This window comes from Ornithorhynchus anatinus, chromosome 9, assembly GCF_004115215.2.
Source record: "Ornithorhynchus anatinus isolate Pmale09 chromosome 9, mOrnAna1.pri.v4, whole genome shotgun sequence".
Classification (NCBI taxonomy): Eukaryota; Metazoa; Chordata; class Mammalia; order Monotremata; family Ornithorhynchidae; genus Ornithorhynchus; species Ornithorhynchus anatinus.
Genome location: NC_041736.1, coordinates 23,138,691 through 23,157,281, shown reverse-complemented (window position 1 = coordinate 23,157,281; position 18,591 = coordinate 23,138,691). Strand labels below are relative to the sequence as shown.

General features: G+C 46.0%; 1 protein-coding gene across 7 annotated transcripts in view; it reads left to right on the top strand.

Moving 5' to 3' along the window:
- The window catches only part of PDE1A (phosphodiesterase 1A), a 188,249-nt gene that overhangs the window by 124,639 nt on the left and 45,019 nt on the right, over positions 1–18,591 (top strand). For 5 of the 7 annotated variants that reach the window (XM_007671295.4, XM_007671298.4, XM_029071987.1 and 2 more), the window contains 2 exons: positions 1,980–2,093; positions 15,545–15,727. In XM_007671295.4, coding sequence (XP_007669485.2) covers positions 1,980–2,093; positions 15,545–15,727 — 297 coding nt within the window. Of the gene's footprint in view, positions 1–1,979; positions 2,094–12,974; positions 13,023–13,150; positions 13,181–15,544; positions 15,728–18,591 lie in introns of those variants that run through there. The other 2 variants (XM_007671296.3, XM_039913026.1) reach the window with 2 other exon arrangements.

Sequence of the window (18,591 nt, the reverse complement as noted above, 5' to 3'; positions counted from 1 at the left end):
AGAAACGGAAGCTCGGCTCTCGTAGTCGAGACTGGTAGAGTCCTGGCAACTCTCCATGTGTGACCCTGAGAGGGGATAGCCTTATTTAGGGATTGATATTTTTCTAAAGAAAATAATCCCTGGAGACCGATACCGGAGTAGCAGTCTATGGTACGCAGTTGAGGAAATGTTTTAGTGCTGTAAACCGAAGGACGTTTGCATGGTCTGGGCTCAGGGGGGACAAGAGTGTAGGCTAATCATCCCTCTAGACCGTAAGCTCGTTGAGGGCGGAGAACGTGTCTAAAAACTCCGTTGTATTCTCCCAAGCGCTTAGTATAATTCTCTGCACGTGGTAAGCTCTCAGTAAACGCAGTCGATGGATCGATAGATTAACGACGCCAAGGCGTCACAGTGCATCTCCGGGAGCTGTTGCTCAGTCATATTTATTGGGTGCTTACTGTGTGTAGAGCACTGTGCTAAGCACTTGGGAGAGTGCACCGCAACAATGAGCTTATAGTCTAGAGGGGGAGATAGACATTAGTATAAATAAATAAATTACAGCTATCTACCTAAGGGAAATACCGTTGAGTCTGGTAGTATCACCACTTGGAAAACACACCAAATGACTCCATCATTCATCTATATCCGATTATGTCTCGAATTTGTCACATGTGGTGGATAATAATGGTTACCCTGAAAAATGTAGGTAGCAAGCTAACCAGTACGCATAAAGTAATGGTGCGTAACCATTATTAGGTAGTTATCGCTCACAACGTCACTGCGGAAGATAAGAGTTTTCTTCCATTTTTCAAAGAGGAAAGTTTGAGTCACAGGGTAGTCGTCTTAGGTCTGACCACAAAGCATAAGGAAAATCGAGGCGGATGTAGAATTCAGCAGCATGGTGTAGTGAAAAGAGCATGGGCTTGAGAGTCTGAAGGTTATGGGTTCTAACCCCGGCTCCACCACTTGTCGGCTGTATGACCTTGGGCGAGTCACTTCACTTCTCTGCATCTCAGTTACCTCATCTTTAAAATGGGGATTGAGAACGGGACCCCCGTGTGGGACAGGGACTGCGTCCAATCTGATTACCTCGTATCTGTCCCAGTGCTTAGGACAGTGCTTAACGAATGCCATCATTATTATAATTATTATTATTATTATTAAGGGCAGGGATAGACAGGCCATAGGAAGATGAGACATAGCCTGTGTCCCACATGGGGCTCATCGTCAAAGGTACAGGAAGAAGAGGTATTGGATCCCTATTTCACATGGGAGGAAAGAGAGGTGAAGAAACTCTGTGACTTGCACAAGGCAGGCAAATGGTGCATCTCAGATAAGAAGTCCCATCTCTTGACTCCAAATCTTCTTCAGTCTGCAGTAGATTTTGTGGTGTTCAGGGAAAGAAGATTCTGGATAACACGGGGAATTAGGAGCAGAGGGGGAGTCAAAAGAAGAGCATTATCATCGGGTATGGCTCTAATGGGTGATAGAACACTTAACTGGAAACATTCCCAGAATCGATTTGAATCCACCTCTGTTGAAATTGCCCTGGAGAGATATAAATGTGATTAGAAAACTCGAAAGCTGGTAGGAGATCCAGAAAATGATTATGATGCTGATAGCTCATCCTGTAAGCTTATTTTGGGGTGGGTATGTGTCTGTTCATTGTTATAATGCACACAGTAAGTGCTCGGTAAATGTGATCGAATGAATAATAACAATAAAGATAGTATATATCGAGTGCTTATGATGTGCCAAGCCCTGTACTAAATGCTGAAGTAGCTACAAGATAATAATAATAATTGTGGTACTGGTTAAGCACTTACTACGTGCCAAGCACTGTAGATACAAAGGAGTAGATATGAGGTAACTGAGTTGGACAAAGTGCGATGCATCTGGTGGGATACATTTTTAGAATGTCAGGAAAGAAATTAATGAGGCATATTTTCAAATCCTTTGTTTTCCTTAAGTAAAGTATTTGTTTTTTTCCCTTCAAATAGACTAAGATGCCTGGTAAAGCAGCTGGAGAAAGGTGACGTAAACGTAGTGGACTTAAAGAAGAATATTGAATATGCGGCATCCGTGTTGGAAGCAGTTTATATCGATGAGACGAGGTAAGTCTCGAGTCCTCTACTCACTGGGGGTCTTGCGTGTCTTTTCTACCGGGTAAACATCTTTTTTTAGTCCCTCAAAAAGCACCTCCCAGTTGGCAGATCCCGTATGCGTGTGTTTCACACAGAAAAGCACTCACTGTAGCCTGTCTTATGCCGTCGAGTCGTCGCGAACCCACGGAGACTCCACGGACACATCTCTCCCGGAACGCTCCACTCTCCATCTGTAATCCTTCTGTAATGCATCCCTAGAGTTTCTGTAAAAATATGGAAGTGGTTTACCCTTGCCTCCTTCCACGCAGTAAACTTGAGTCAACTCCTCCCTCAACTCTCTCCCCTGCCACTGCTGCCCAGCACAGGTTAGGTTCGACATGAAGCAGGTGGCCTTCCACTCTCTAGCCACTGGCCAAGCTAGGAATGGAATGGGTAGGCTTCTGCCTGACTCTCCGTCCCGCAGCCGAGACTGGTGGGATACTGGAAACTCAACAGATGCGATCCTGAGAGGGTTTATCGCATACAGATCTTTTATCGTGCTCTTTAATATCCGATGCAGTCTTTAAATTTGGATCTGTTACTCCCAAGTATCGAATGGGCAATATGAGATTTGAGCCATTCACGCTGCATCAAGCCAGGCACCCACAATTACGATAGTAGCGTCGCGGGCGGCAAATATCTGTCTGTCTTCATCCTTAGACTTTTAGATTGCTGTGGGCAGGGAAGATGTCTACCCTTCTTTTAGACTGTATTCTCCCAAGAGTTTAGTACAGTGCTCTGCACACAGCTAAGTGCCCGGTAAATTCGATAGATTGATTCTCTCCCAGCCGTTGCAGTGACATTTTGTTAGAATCAGGCAATCTGGTTAAATTGCCTTGGATGAGTTTCAAAATCCCGAGTGCATCAGAGAATGGCAAGAAAAACTGGAGTATTGAAAGATTTCTCTGGGGCTCCAATAGTGTTCCTGAGAGATATTTGTTACCACACTTTTGCTGGAGAATATCTTCAGCCGGGACCCCCACCCCAGATCACCATCAAACGATCTTTCGGTGGTATTTACTGAACATTTACTGAGTGCAGAACGCTGTATTAAGTGCTTGAGAGAGTACAGTGTAACAGTTGGTAAACACAGTCCCTGCCCACGATGAGCTTACGGTCTAGAGGGGGAGACGGACATTAATAAGAGTGAACTCTGGGTCTCTATGTAGGTGCTGTGGGGTTGATGGAGCGGTGAATAAAGGGAGCGACTCAAAATGCAAGGGCGATGCAGAAGTGACGGGGAGAAGAGGAAATGAGGACTTAGGGAAGGTGTCTTGGAGGAGACGGGCCTTCAGTTAGGCTTTGAGTGTGGGGAGAGTCACTGTTGGGTATGAAGAGGGAGGGTGTTCTAGGCCAGGGGCAGGATGCGGGTGAGAGATCGGCGGCGAGGTAGACGAGATGGAGGTACAGTGAGTAGGTTGGCATTAGAGGAGGGAAGCCTGCGGGCTGGGTTGGTAGAGGAGAGCAGTGAAGTGAGGTAGGTGGGGGCAAGGTGATCCAGCGCTTTAAATGATAATAATAATTACGGTATTTGTTAAGCACTTACGATGTGCAGAGCGCTGTTCTAAGCGCTGGGGTAGATACAGGGTAATCCGATTGTCCCACGTGGGGCTCACATCTTTTTTAATCCCCATTTTTACAGAGGAGGTAACTGAGGCCCAGAGGAGTTAAGTGACTTGCCCAAGGTGACACAGCAGAAAAGTGGCGGCGGCGGGATCAGAACCCATGACCTCCGACTCCCAAGCCTGTGCTCTTTCCACTAAGCCACGCTGCTTCTCTCAAAGCAATGGTGTGGAGTTTCTGTTCTGTGCGAAGCTAGATGGCAACCCCTGGAGGTTCTTGAGGAGTGGGGAGACATGCCCTGATTGTTTCTGTAGAAAGATGGAGGCTTTCGAGGAGTGGGGAGACGTGTACGGAACGACATTCCCCATCAACGATCCAGGCGGCAGAGTGAAGTACGGACCGGAAGTAGGAAAGACCAGTGAGGAGAGCGATGCCGTCGTCAAGTCGGGATGGGACGAGTATCGGCTGGCCAGCCTGGTGGCCATTTCAGTTAAAAAGTAGCCCAGATTCTGGGGATGATGGGGAGGGAAAATGGACAGGATTAGATAGATTGAATAGGGGGATTGAAAGAGAGGGAGGAGTCAAGGACAATTCCAAGGTTGCAGTTCTCAAATACGGGGACGATATCCAAAAATGAACTCTTCATCTTCCCTCCCAAATCCTCTCGTCCGCCTAACTTGCGAGACAACGTGAGGCGTTCAGTTTTGGGCAGATTGAGCTCGAGGTGCCACGTGGAACATCCGTGTAGAGGTGCCTGGGAGTCGGGAGGAATTGACAGACTGCGCAGAAAGAACAATTTCAAGGCAGGGGAGGTAGATTTGGAGATTTTCCATGTCTGGTGGTAGTTATACTAGTTGTACGACTAGTAGTTGTTACTACTGGGCGCGATAGGGAAGCAGCGTGGCTCGGTGGAAAGAGCCTGGGCTTGGGAGTCAGAGGTCATGGGTTCGACTCCCGGCTCTGCCACTTGTCAGCTGTGTGACTGTGGGCGAGTCACTTCACTTCTCTGTGTCTCATTTCCCTCATCTGTAAAATGGGGATGAAGACGGTGAGCCTCCCGTGGGACGACCTGATGACCCTGTATCTCCCCCAGCGCTTAGAACAGTGCTCTGCACGTAGTAAGCGCTTAACGAATACGATTATTATTCTTATTCTTATTATTGGGGTAGAGGAACTAATCTGGGAAGGCTTCCAGAAGTGACAGAATATTTAATAAACCTTAGCGTTTCTCTCTGCAGAAGTGTTCCAGAGTAGCAACAGTGACTATCTGCTCTGTGACCTTGGGCAAGTCACTTCCCTTCGCTGGGCTTTAGTTGTCATATCTGTGAAATGGGGAGTAAGCCCGTGAGCTCCACGTGGGACAGCGACCGTGTCCGACCCAACTTGCTCGATTCCACCCCGGTGCTTAGTGCGGTGCCTTGGCGCAGAGTAAGCACTTTGCGAACACCGCAATTATTATCATTATTACTGTTCATGTCATTTTTTCACAGGGTCCACTTCTAAGAAATAAGGCAGATGAGTCGAAGATTTGCAGGATAATTTGGGAGAGGGCTATATTTTTTGCCATAAATGATCCTAATAATAATTTGTTAAGCACTTATATGTGTTCTTAGCACTGTTCTTAGCACCGGGGTGGATACAAGTTAATCAGGTTGGATGCAGTTCCTGTCCCAGTGGATCTCATAGTCTACGTAGTTGGGAAAACAGGTATCGAAAACCCATTTTACATTTGAGAAAACGGAAACACAGAGTAGGTAAATGACTCGTCCAAGGTGACACAGCAAGGCCAGGGCAGAGCTGGGATTAGAACCCAGGCCCTCTGACTCCCAAACCCATGTTCTTTCTACTAGGATGTGCTGGTTCCCATTTTCGAAATACTTCATTTTAAACACATTTCGCTGGGCTGGATACGAATGCGGAGACCAGGTTTTGTTATCCATTTGAAATTTCATTCCTTAGGCTTTCGGTGGTAAGTGAAATTAAAGTTAAATTATAGCCTAGTATCTCCCTAGCTCTCCTTTTAAGTCGTTGACCTTTTTTCAATTTTCTCCTCAATTGACGGGCCCATTGATGACGTCTCTAGATTTGTTTGAAGATCTGCCTGTGACTCATCCTGAAGACCTCTGGATAATTATTCGGAGAACGAAATCTTTCATCTCCTTCTCTCGTTAACCTAATCTTTGGGTTTATAGGAGCGCTTTCTTTTTTCATTTTAAAAGCAATAGTGTAGTCACTGTAGGCATGTGCCAGTGGTCTCTGATTTTCTTTTACCTACCCGAAGTCTGTACATCATCCATCGATGTCTGTCTCGTCCGATTAAATAATCAATAATGCAGTTACATAATCCAGCTCTTTTCAAGTAGATAAACATTTTGCTCTGATATCACCATTGCGTAAACAACATTCGGGGACAGAAGGGCTAAAAGAATGGTGTTCAAATACTCTGGTAATGGTACAGATTCTTTTTTTAATGGTATTTTTTAAGCGCTTACTATGTGCCAGGCACTGCAGCGTGGCTCAGTGGCAAGAGCCCGGGCCTGGGAGTCAGAGGGCGTGGGTTCGAATGCCGGCTCCGCCACTTGTCAGCTGCGTGACTGTGGACCTCAGTGACCTCATCTGGAAAATGGGGATTAACTGTGAGCCTCACGTGGGACAACCCGATTACCCTGTATCTACCCCAGCACTTAGAACAGTGCTCTGCACATAGTAAGCGCTTAACAAATACCGACATTATTATAATAAGATTGGACACAGTCCCTTTCCCTCATGGGAAATGAGGTAACTGAGGCACAGAGAAGAGAAGTGACTCTCCCCAGGTCACCTGGCAGACCAGTGGCGGAGTCGGGATTAGAACTCAGGTCCTCTGACTCCTAGGCCTGTGCTAATAATAATAATAATGTTGGTATTTGTTAAGCGCTTACTAGGTGCTCTATCTACTAAGCCACAGTCCTTCCTTTCTGTGTTCTGACGGAGGTTGGCATTGTCCTTCTGTTTGATTGATAACCTCTCTGTGCTCCCCCCTCCAGACCCACCCAACTGATCCGGGGATCTCTTCTCTGCATGCACAAAGTACTGAAATAGTTGTGATTTTTCTTAGGCAGTCAATTATAATGATAATAATAATGATAATGATGATTGTGGTGTTGGTTAAGCACTCACTTTGTGCCGGGCACTGTACTAAGCCCTGGGGAGGATTAAAGCAAGTCGGATTGGACGCGGTCCTCGTCCCATGAGGGGCTCACGGTCCCGATCCCCATTTTCCAGATGAGGTAAAAATAATGATAGTGCTGGTATTTGTTAAGCGCTTACTATGTGCCGAGCACTGTTCTAAGCGCTGGGGTAGACACGGGGGAATCAGGTTGTCCCACGTGGGGGTCACGGTCTTAATCCCCATTTTACAGATGAGGGTACTGAGGCACCGAGAAGTGAAGCGACTTGCCCAAAGTCACACAGCGGACGAGTGGCCGAGCCGGGATTCGAACCCATGACCTCCGAGTCCAAAGCCCGTGCTAGGTAACTGAGGCCCAGAGAAGTGAAGTGACTTGCCAAAGGTCACCCAGCAGACAAGCGACTTGTTCATCCCAAGCGCTCAGTACAGTGCTCTGCACATAGTAAGCGCTCAATAAATACTATTGAATGAATGAACAAGCGGGAGAGGTAGGTTTAGACCCCATGCCCTTCTGACTCCCAGGCCCGTGCTCAATCCTCTGCACCGTGCTGCTGCATATGACTTGGCCAAGGTCACACAGCAGAGAAGTGGGGGAGGTAGGATAACGAAAACGGTATTCACAAATGTGTCAAAAACTGCTGTGTGGCTGAGAGGGGGGCGAACAACCTGTGCTTAACGGGTACAGATCCAAATGCATAGAAAATGCAGAAGGGAGTAGGAGTTGGGAAAAGGACAACTTAGAGAAGGCTTCTCGGAGGAGGTGTGACCTAAATTAGGCTTTGCAGGTGCTGAAGAGCGTTAACTGACATAAAATGGAGGAAAAAGGTGCCCCTTCTGCATTTCTAACATTTACGGAAACTTTGTCCTTTTAACTTCAACTGTTTGGTAAGCCAGCAGGGATATGAACAGCAGCAGGTTTTACGGTGGAAACTGCCTTGCGGTCTTCACGATGGGGGTTTCATCACGTGTTCCTAATAAGCATGACGATTTCCTTCTCGTTTAACTTGAATTTCAAATCTCACTACATGATGTCTGCAGCTGGATGCTTCCCCAGGCTTTGCCATTTATCAATCCCACAGTTGACATACAACATCATGTTCCCTCAAAGCAAATAAATTCTTCTGATTATTTTTATTAGATTGTAAGCTCCTTGTCAGCGGGGATCTTGTCTACCTACTCGATTGGACTGGACCCTCCCAAGCGCTTAATACCCTGGTCTTTTCACAGTGAGTGCTCAATTAATAGGACCGATTATTGGTTATTGATTGATTATTGAGATCAGGGCACTCGCAGTACACGAGAATAAAGTCAGAAGGAAATTTGCCAAGGGGTAGAATTCAGCTAGGTGAACAGATGTTATTTTCAAGAACCGATTCCCTACCTCCAAAAGCAGCACAGCTTTTGGCAGAGACATTATTATGGTTATCATTATTATGTTTTTTATTATTATTATTACTTTTGTTACGTGCTTACTATACATCAAGTACTTTTCTAAGCCGTGGGGCACATCCAAGTTAAAAATGTGTCTGTTTATTATTGCATAGTACTCGCCCAAGTGCTTAGTGCAGTGCTCTGCATACAGTAAGCATTCAATAAATACAATCGAGCGAACGAATGAATCATATCAGACACAGTCTAAGTAGGAGGGAGTGTAGCTATTTAATTCCTATTTTACAGTTGAGGAAACTAAGGCACGGAAAAGTGAAGTAGCTTGCTCAGAGTCCCACAGCGATTTATTAGCAGATCAGAATTAGAACCCGGGACTCTGACTCCGAGGCTCGTACTCTTTCCACTAGGCTAACCTGCTTCCCGACTTGGGGTTCTAGACCGTAAACTCGTTACGGTCGGGGAACGTGTCTGCTAATTCAGTTGCGTCGTGCTCTCCCGAGGCTTTAGTACAGTGCCCTGCTCATACTAAGCGCTCAGTCGGTAGCACCGACTGATTCGAATCTCAGCTTGTGACGGTCTCAGGGGCTCTGCCCTGGTTTCACGGAGAATCCCGGAGGTCTGCCCGGACCTGCGTCATCGCCAGTTTTAAGGCCTGTGGAGCTTCACTGATAGTTTAGTCTGCTCAAGGGTTAACCTACATGGCTTTGGGGTTTTCTGACTGACACATCGCCTGGCAAATGCTCCCAGTTGACTCCTTAAATGTCATCATCTACTTTCCTGAAATTGGCCTCCTTTGGAGAGGTGGTCCAACCTGAGGCTTACACGTGTAATAATAACAGTAATAATAATAACTTAGCATTTGCTGAACATCGATTACGAGCCACGGTCTGAGGTAGACACAAGATGATCAGGCTGGGCACAGTCCCTCTCCCACCTGGAATTCAAGGGGAGGGATAGCGGGCAGTCAAGCCCCGTTTTTCAGATTAGAAAACTGAGGCATGGAGCGGTTGGTTGACTTGACCAAGGTCACACAGCAGGAAAGCGGCAGAGCCGGAATTAGAATCCAGGTCCCCCGACGTAAGGGGTCGGGCCCTTTCCGCTGGGCCGCGAAGCCGGGCGCTTAGGATGACAGAAGCTGCAGCGGCAGCAGAAGCCGTGGCCGCAAGATCCTGTCAGTCAGTCAATCCATCAGTGGTGTTTATTGAGCGCTTACTGTGTCCATAGCACTGTACTAAACGCTTGGGAGAGTGCAGTGTAACAGAACTAGTGGAGACCTTCCCTGCCCATAATGAGCTTCCATTCATTCATTTAATTATATTATATTAATTAAAGCACTGTACTAGACGCTTGGGAGAGTACAGTATAAGAACACATACCTGTCCGCAGTAAACTTACAGTCTAGAAGGAGAGACAGAAATTAAAATAAATAAATAAATTACAGATATATACATATCTGCTGTGGGATGGGAGGGTGGATGAATCAAGGAGCAAGTAAGAGAGGAGCAGAAGGGAGTTGGAGAAGAGGAGAGGAGGGCTGAGTCAGGGAAGGCTTCTTGGAGGAGATAATAATAATAATGTCGGTATTCGTTAAGCGCTTACTATGTGCCGAGCACTGTTCTAAGCGCTGGGGTAATAATAATAATAATAATAATGTTGGTATTTGTTAAGCGCTCACTATGCGCCGAGCGCTGTTCTAAGCGCCGGGGTAGACGCAGGGCAATCAGGTTGTCCCACGTGGGGCTCACAGTCTTCATCCCCATTTTACAGATGAGGTGACTGAGGCGCCGGAGATGTGTCCTCGATAAGGTTTCAAGGTGGGGGGAGAGCACTTACCTGCCCGATATGAGGAGTTCCAGGCGAGAGGTGGGCGGCGAGAGAGAAGAGACGGAGGCAGAGTGAGAAGGTTGACATTAGAGGAATGAAGTGTCCGGGCTGGGTCGTAGAAGAAGAGTAGGGAGGCGAGGTAGGACGAGACAAGGTGGTTAAGTGGTTTAAAGCCGCTGGTGTCCGTTGCCATCCCTCCTATCACCTCAGTCGATACCCCGAGGGAAGTACTGTGGCCTAGTGGATAGATTCCGGGCCTGGGAGTCAGAAGACCTGGGTTCTAATCCTGGCTCCACCGCTTGCCTGCTCTCTGACCTTAGGCAAGTCACTTCTCTGGGCCTCAGCTATCTCATCTGTCAAAAGGGGGATTCAATCCTCCTCCCTCCTCCCCGGACTGTGAACCTCGTGTGGGACGGGGACTGCGTCCAACCTGATAACCGGCGCTTAGCACAGCGCGTGGGACGTAGTAAATTCTAATCCTGGCTCTGCCAGTTGCTCACTTGGTGACAGTGGGAAAGTCACTTAACTTCTCCGTGCCTCAGTGTCCTCAATTGCCAAATGGGGATTAAATCGTATTCCCTCCTCCTTAGAAGGTGAGCTGCACGTAGGACAGGGATTGTGTCCAACCCGATAAACTTGCATCGACCTCGGCGCTTAGAACAGTGCTTGACACATGGTGGGTGCTTAACAAATACCATAAGAAAGGATGACGATGAAGATGATGATACTACCAGCAGTAATATTAATAATAATAATAATGAGGAAGCAGCGTGGCTCAGTGGAAAGAGCCTGGGCTTCGGAGTCAGGGGTCATGGGTTCGAACCCCGGCTCTGCCACCTGTCAGGCTGTTTGACATTGGGCAGGTCACTTAACTTCTCTGTGCCTCAGTTACCTCATCTGTAAAATGGGGATTATGACTGTGAGCCTCACGTGGGACAACCTGATGACCCTGTATCTCCCCCAGTGCTTAGAACAGTGCTCTGCACACAGTAAGCGCTTAACAAATACCGACATTATTATTAACTTCTCTGTGCCACAGTTACCTCATCTGTAAAATGGGGATTAACTGTGCCTCACGTGGGACAACCTGATGACCCTGTATCTCCCCCAGAGCTTAGAACAGTGCTGGGCACATAGCAAGCGCTTAACAAATACCAACATTATGATGATGATGATGATGATGATAATCTTCAGGCCACCTAGCTGGATAGGACAGGGGGAGAAAGGTCACCAGCACGGATTTCCCCCTCTTGTCATCTCTCCAACTGGCTCTTCCACCTTCGCCCCGGGTCCGGTGGGGGTCTATATGATTAATGTCCCATTCTGCCCCACGGCCACCTCTTTTAGAAAAGGAAATAAAGAAATCAGTGAGGGAAATATGTTGATATCCTTCTTTCCCCCTTCAGAAAGTTGATTATTCCGAGATCAGCCTTAGGTTGCAAATTTAGCATCCCGAACTGCCTAGGGAGCCAAGGTTTTTTTTTTACATCAGGAAAGAGCTAGTCTCTCATTTGCATTTTAGATAACTTCTCTGCCCTGTGGGGCCTTGTGCTTCCCTAGTAAACATTTCACACTTCTCCTCTAAGTAAGGGTTTCTCGTTTTCATCTTAAGTGGCTCAGAGGCTTCCCTCTAAGTGGTAGCTGCCCTTGTTCCTTCCTGACCCCAACTGGATCTTTCCTCCCCCCTTGCCTGAGACTGCACAGTGGGAGACCTGAGAGAGAACAAGGGCAACATATTTGGAAGAAAAAGGTTAGGTTCTGGGCATAGAAAATATCCAAAGGAAGCCAGAAGGCAGAGCTGTGACCGAGATGAGCGGGCAGACATTGGGGTTCCTGGGATAGGCCAGAAGCCCAGGCAGTTGCGGGGAAGATTCTGTAAGCTCCTTGTGGGCAGGGAACTTGTCTACCTGCCCTGTTGTCCTGTACCCTCCCAAGCGCTTAATTCATTAATTCAATCGTATTTGATGAGCGCTTACTGTGTGCAGAGCACCATACTAAGCGCTTGGGACGGTACAACAAAAAACACTTCCCCTACCCACATTCCCTACAAAGCTCTGCAAGGAGAAATTGGCTTCATGAAAACAGTCTTCGCCTTCTGTGTCTCTACCCGAGGTCCTCAAGGCCTGAGAAGAGAGTGTTAATGGTGAACAGGGAGTTGTCTTGATGAAACCCCCTACTGTCGTTCCCCTATCTAACGTCTTCAAGAATCTGAAAAGAGAATATATGGGGTTTAAAAAGGAGAAAGTGGCTTCGTGCCAACACTCTACTGATGTCCCGTCCGAGGTCTTCAAGGCCTGCAGAGAAAATACATGAGCTGGAAAATGAGACGTCCGCTTCGTGTGGAAACGAATCAACTATGCGGGACAGCAGTGGCATGAGAGAGGGTCTGGGGTGGAGATTCGAGCCGGCTGCGCGGAAGGAAGCAACACTAAACCAATTCCGGATTTTTAGCGAGAAAACTCTATGGATACACCTACCGGAACCATGGCAGATGGAGGTGGGGCGTTCTGGGAGAGATGCGTCCGTGGCGTCGCTATGGGTCGGAGGCGACTCGACGGCATAAGGCAAGACAAGGGGAGAACTGGAGATGGTGGCTCTATGAGCCCCGAGGAAGAGCTCTGCCAACCCACGGCTCCAAACACACCTGGAAATGGCTCACTAGGCCGGAAGCTCGTTGAGGGCGGGGAATGTGTCTGTTTATTGTTGCACCCGACTCTCCCAAGCGCTTAGTACAGAGCTCACGGTAAGTGTTCAATCAATACGATTGAACGGATGAATGAATGAAGGGGGGAAAGGTCTCCCACAAGGTTCTGGAGACCTGAGAAAAGTTCTAGAAACGCTCACGTTATCAGGAAAGATAGCCAGGAAAGCTGCGTAGGTTTATGATGTCATCAGAATCTTAAGGATCATTCTGATAGACCACATTATTTTCCCAGAATGCAACAAGCACACAGGTACCAATAATTTCAGGAGTAATTTAGTTTTCAATTTTGAGAGGTTTTCTGCTACAGAGCAGTTCCGACCAGTTTATAAAGTGCTTTACAATTTTTTTTTTCCGATTTTATATCTTTTCGTTTTTTAGCCTTAAGCTGTTTTTCCGTTTTGCCGTAAGGTAAGGTATTTTGACAAGCAGTAGAGTTACTTTTCATAACCTCTGTTTTTCACCAAGTCTGAATGCGACAATCTGCCACTGGGAGGAGGGATCGGCTCCGTATTCCTCTCGTTATATTTCTTTATCTGTTTTTCCACCTCTCCCTTCTCTTTCCCCTTTCTGAACTCCTTACTCTAAAATGGCTTTCAGTGGTCACTTGTGGTTTTGCTACCATCTTTCTGTTACGTGTGTTACTTTGTGGTTGAGCGTGGATCAAATTTAAATTTAAAATGAGAATAAATCTTTGATCAATAGACTGTAAACTCCTTGTGGGCAGGGAACGTATCTACCAGCTTCACTCTATTATACTCTCCCAAGCACTCAGTACAGTGCTTTGCACTCAATAAACAAGATTGATTGATTGATTACCAGAATGCTGGGCTTAGGATAGCCAATGAAATGTTTTGAAATCAGATTTTGCCGAATTCTGAGAGTCGAAGTTTTTCATGCAGCAAGCCCAAATAATGTGAAATATTAGTGATTAGTGTATTATTGTAATACCAGAATAATTGTGGTATTCATTAAGCACTTAGATTGTGCCAGGCACTGCTCTAGATGCTGGAGTAGATACAGGATAATCCGACCGGTCAGAGTCCCTGTCTCACCTAGAGCTCACAGTCTTCATCCCCATTTTGCGGATGAAGTAACTGAGGCATAGAGGAAGTGAAGTGACTTGCCCAAGGTCACAGAGCGGACAAGCGGCAGAGCTGAGATTAGAACCCGGGTCCTGCTGACTCCCAGGCCCATGCTCTGTCCACTAGATCATGCTGCTTCTCAGCTACCCTGCTATTTGTGGCCAGAGAACAGGTCTACCAACTCTATCATATTGTACACTTCCAAGACCTTGGTAAAGGGCTCTGCACACAGTAAGTGCTCAATAAATACAATTGATTGATTAATTGAACTTAAAAGACTGATGGGAGACCAAGTCTTGCCAAAATTGCAGAAGGGACCAAATATAATCATAATGAGATGTGTTAGTAATTGGGAAACATGGGATATTTAGGAAATCTTTTGATTGCATTTTTTCTGGAAGCTCCATGTTCTGACAAGTCCAAAATAGTTCACCAAGGCAGGAATTAATTAGTGATTCATAGAGAATCACCTGAATCATTAAGAAAACTTCAGAAACCTTAAAAGCTGATGTTTGAATGAGCTGTATGTAAGGAATAAATCTAACCCTAACTAACCCGTCGAATCGGACGATTCTCTTAATACGACGGAGATAGTTTTGGACTTGGATTTGGCTTTGGGTTCTATTATTCGTTACAACAATCCATCAATCATATTTATCAAGCACTTACTGTGTGCAGAGCACTGTACTAAGCGCTTGGGAGAGTGCAATATAACAGAATGGTAGACACTTTTTCTACCAACAATGAGTTTATAGTCAAGTGCACTTCCACGCATCTAGAACAGGCCAAGATTAACTCAAAATTCTTAGAGCAGGATGGAAACTTCTTTTTTCTTTTTTTAAATGGTGTTTGTTAAGCACTTATTATGTACTAAGCTCTGGGGTAGTTACAAGCTAATCAGATGGGACACATCCATGTCCCACTTTGGGCTCACAGTTTTATTCCCCATTTTACAGTTCAGGCAAATGAGGCCCAGAAAAGTGCATTGACTTGCCCAAGGTCACACAGAAGGCAACTGGTGGAACTGGGTTTAGAACCCACGTCCCTCTGACTCCCAGACCCGTGTTTTATCCACTAGGCCACACTGCTTCCCAAACCTCCTAGGAAATCATCAGTTGGGTCCAGAAGGGAAGACAGGGGTTGGGACAAAAAAGAGGAAATGATTCCAAGGGAAGACGTGGAGAGACAAGAGTCTTATCTGATAACCCTAATCACTCAAACCCTGTCCTCCCCTTGACTTTCCCATCACTGTAGACGGCACCACCATCCTTCCTGTCTCTCAAGCCCGTAACACTGGCGTTATCCTTGCCTCCTCTCTCTCAATCACCCCACGTATTCAATCCATCACTAAATCTTGTCGATCCCACCTTCCCAACATCGCTAAAAGCTGCCCTTTCCTCTCCATCTAAACTGCTCCCGTGTTAATCCGATCCCTCATCCTATTCCGCCTGGATTACTGCATCAGCCTTCTTGCTGACCTCCCAGCCTTCTGTCTCACCCCACTCCAGTGCGTGCTTCACTCTGCTGTCCGGATGATCTTTCTACAAAAATGTGCAGGACACGTCTCCCCCCCCCCCAAAAAAAACTCCTGTGGTTGCTCCAGGGGACAGCGCGAGGGGTGGGAAGGATTTAGATGGGAGTAAGTTAATGGCAGCTCTACTCAGTCCATCTTTCCCAACCACTCTTCCAGGAAACTCTTGGACACCGAAGATGAGCTTTCCGATATCCAGTCCGATTCAGTCCCGCTGGAAGTCCGCGACTGGCTGGCCTCAACATTCACAAGGAAAATGGGAATGGCGAAAAAGAAAACTGAGGAGAAGCCAAAATTCCGAAGCATCGTGCATGCGGTGCAGGCGGGGATTTTTGTGGAAAGGTGAGTGTGCTTCCAGCTATGAATTTAGAAACGAGTCCAAGAAACCCCTCCCAATCCTAGGTTATGGGAATGATTACGGTCGCCTGCTTTGGAGGACGTTGTAGGCTTCAGGACGAGACAATCGTATCTGCAGCAGAAAGGAAGAGTTCACAGCATTTGACTTCAAGGTAATCGAACTGTGTTCAAGGGAGCGACAAAAATCGTCACTATTTCTAGCTTTTCAGTTTCATTATTTTGGGAATATTCCGTGACTTCAAAATTCTTAAAGGCGGAAAATTGGGTACATCAATAAATAACTAATGTATTAGAGGTTCTAAATACAGAGGTATATCCATATTTAAGAGAGCAAGACAGGAGAACTTTAGTAATATTATTATTATTACATTTGTTAAGCACTCACTATCAATCAATGATATTTATTGACCGCTTATTATATGCAAAACACTGTACTAAGCTATTGGGAGAGTACAGTATGTGTCAAGAACCATTTAAATGCTGGAGTAAATTCAAATGAATCAGGTCTGACGGAGTCCTGTCCCACACGAGGCTCACATTTTAAGTAGGAGAGAGAACAGGTATTGACTCCCCATTTTACACCTGAAGAAACAGGCACAGAGAAGTTAGGCGACTTACCTAAGGCCACAGAGCAGGCAAAGAAGAGTCAGAATTAGAACCCAGATCCTCTGACGTTTAGGCCTGTGCTCTTTCCGCTAGGCTAAGCTGCTTTCCATAGCTAATTGTGTTCCATTACCTAACTCTCCAGTGAAAAACTTGCTCAATTAGATGGACGGATGGTTGGCTAGATAGACCTAAATCCATGCACAAAAGACATCCTGTTTTTCTGTGTTACAGCAATCCATCAATCATATTTATCCAGCACTTACTATGTGCAGAGCACTGTACTAAGCGCTTGGGATAGTGCAGTATAACAGAATGGTAGACCCTTTTTCTACGAACAATGAGTTTCTTTAAAAGACATGTTTCTTTAGTAACATCCTACGGTGGAGTGCAGATTTTCCCTTTGGATTTCTGGAAAGGTTCTGTTCTTGTTTGATGGGGACAAATTTGAGAGATTCACGGAATTATCCAGGGTAATCGACACTGGAAGCAAGGTGACGTGTGTCTCTCTCTCAGAGCCATGTGGAAAACCATAGATCTTGAATCAGGTCAGCAAGTTTACTTCTTTACTTATGGATGGTGATGAGAAAGGGAAGTCTCCCTCTAGACCGGAAGCCCTTTGTGAGCAGGGAGAAGGAGCTTGGCCCAGTGGATAGAACACGGGCCTGGGAATCAGAAGGTCATGGTTTCTACTCCTAGATCCACCACTGTGCGCTTTGTGGCTTTGGGCAAATCTCATCACTTCTCTGGGCCTCAGTTACCTCATCAGCAAAATAGGGATCGAGACTGTGAGCCCCTCGTGGGACGGGGACCGCGTCTGACCTGATTTGCTTGTATCCACCCCAGCGCTTAGTACAGTGCCTGGCACATATTAGTGCTTAACAAATACCACAATCATTATTATTATTGTTATTAACAGGTCTACCAGGTCTGCTATAGGATACTCCCCCCCGGTACTTATTTAGTACAGTGCTCTGCACACAGTAAGTGCTCAATAAATTGATCAGTCGTGAACAAAATTCAGAATTTTCCTCGTTGACCAGAGGCCACGGTAGCTTTTTTGGAGTTTGGAGCTGGAAGTGTCAGTGTACTGTACTTCAGTGATTCATTTAAATATCTCCATCTCTGGCGCACTGTTCTCCAGGATAGCTTTACACGTGGATTTCTCAATTACAGGTCCACTCTGATTGATCTTTGGCAACTCCGTGTTTGGTTTTAAAATGCTATTGGACCCAAACTCTGGAAGGAAAAGGAAATGAGACTGTCTATTTCAGCCCTTTATTTCTAGGATGTAAATGTGGACAGACGTCTCAGAGCTCCTGTTCACACACTGCCGAATCATATTATGGATGGAAATAACAAGGTTTAATCCAGACATGTTATTTTCCATAAAAGAAGGGGTTGATTTCATTTCTGTGAGTTTTTAAAATGACACTCACCACTGGACTCTGACCACTCTACCCAGAGACAATTTCCAACCAACAGAAATCCAAACGGGAGGTCAAGCAGGTAATATACTTCTACAGAGAGAGCTACGTGACAAAAAACAAACATTAAGGAAATCTCTGTAGATCAAACAATCAGCGAGAGGAGTAGCGTGGCCTAGTGGAAAGAGCAAGGGGCTGGGAGTAAGAGGTTCTGGGTTCTGATGCCGCCTCTGCCAGTGGCCGGCTCTGTGGCCTGGGGCAACTCTCTTAACTTTTCTGTGCTTCAGTTTTCTCATCTGTAGAATGGGGATTTAGTACCTGTTCTCCCTCCAGTTCAGACTGTGAGTCCCGTATGGGAAGTGGACTATGTCTGACCTGATTAACGGGTATCTACCCCAGATCTTAGAACAGTGCTTGACGCGTAGTAAGCACTTAACAAATGCCTTAATAAATAAATAGTATTTACCGAGCACTTGCTCTATGTAGATGACTATACTAAATTCTCTGGCGAGGCTGGTAAAATTATGAAAAATGATTCCTGCACTCAGATTATGCGCACCATAAATATGCTGGTTGTTGATGCTATGCAGTGGTGTGATGACTTTTTAAAAGACGTGGGGAGAAAACAATTTACACAAAAGGCTTTCATGAATTATCAAGCTAGTAAGACAGGAAAATAGCATCATTATTTTTCCCTCCATTTACACAAAGTGACAAGCCGCCCCGACTCTTTCATGGTCCAAAGTGGCCTGTTTGGGTTTTTTTGTTTTTTTTACTTTTTCAAATGAAAATATCATCATCCCCAAGTAATTTAGATTT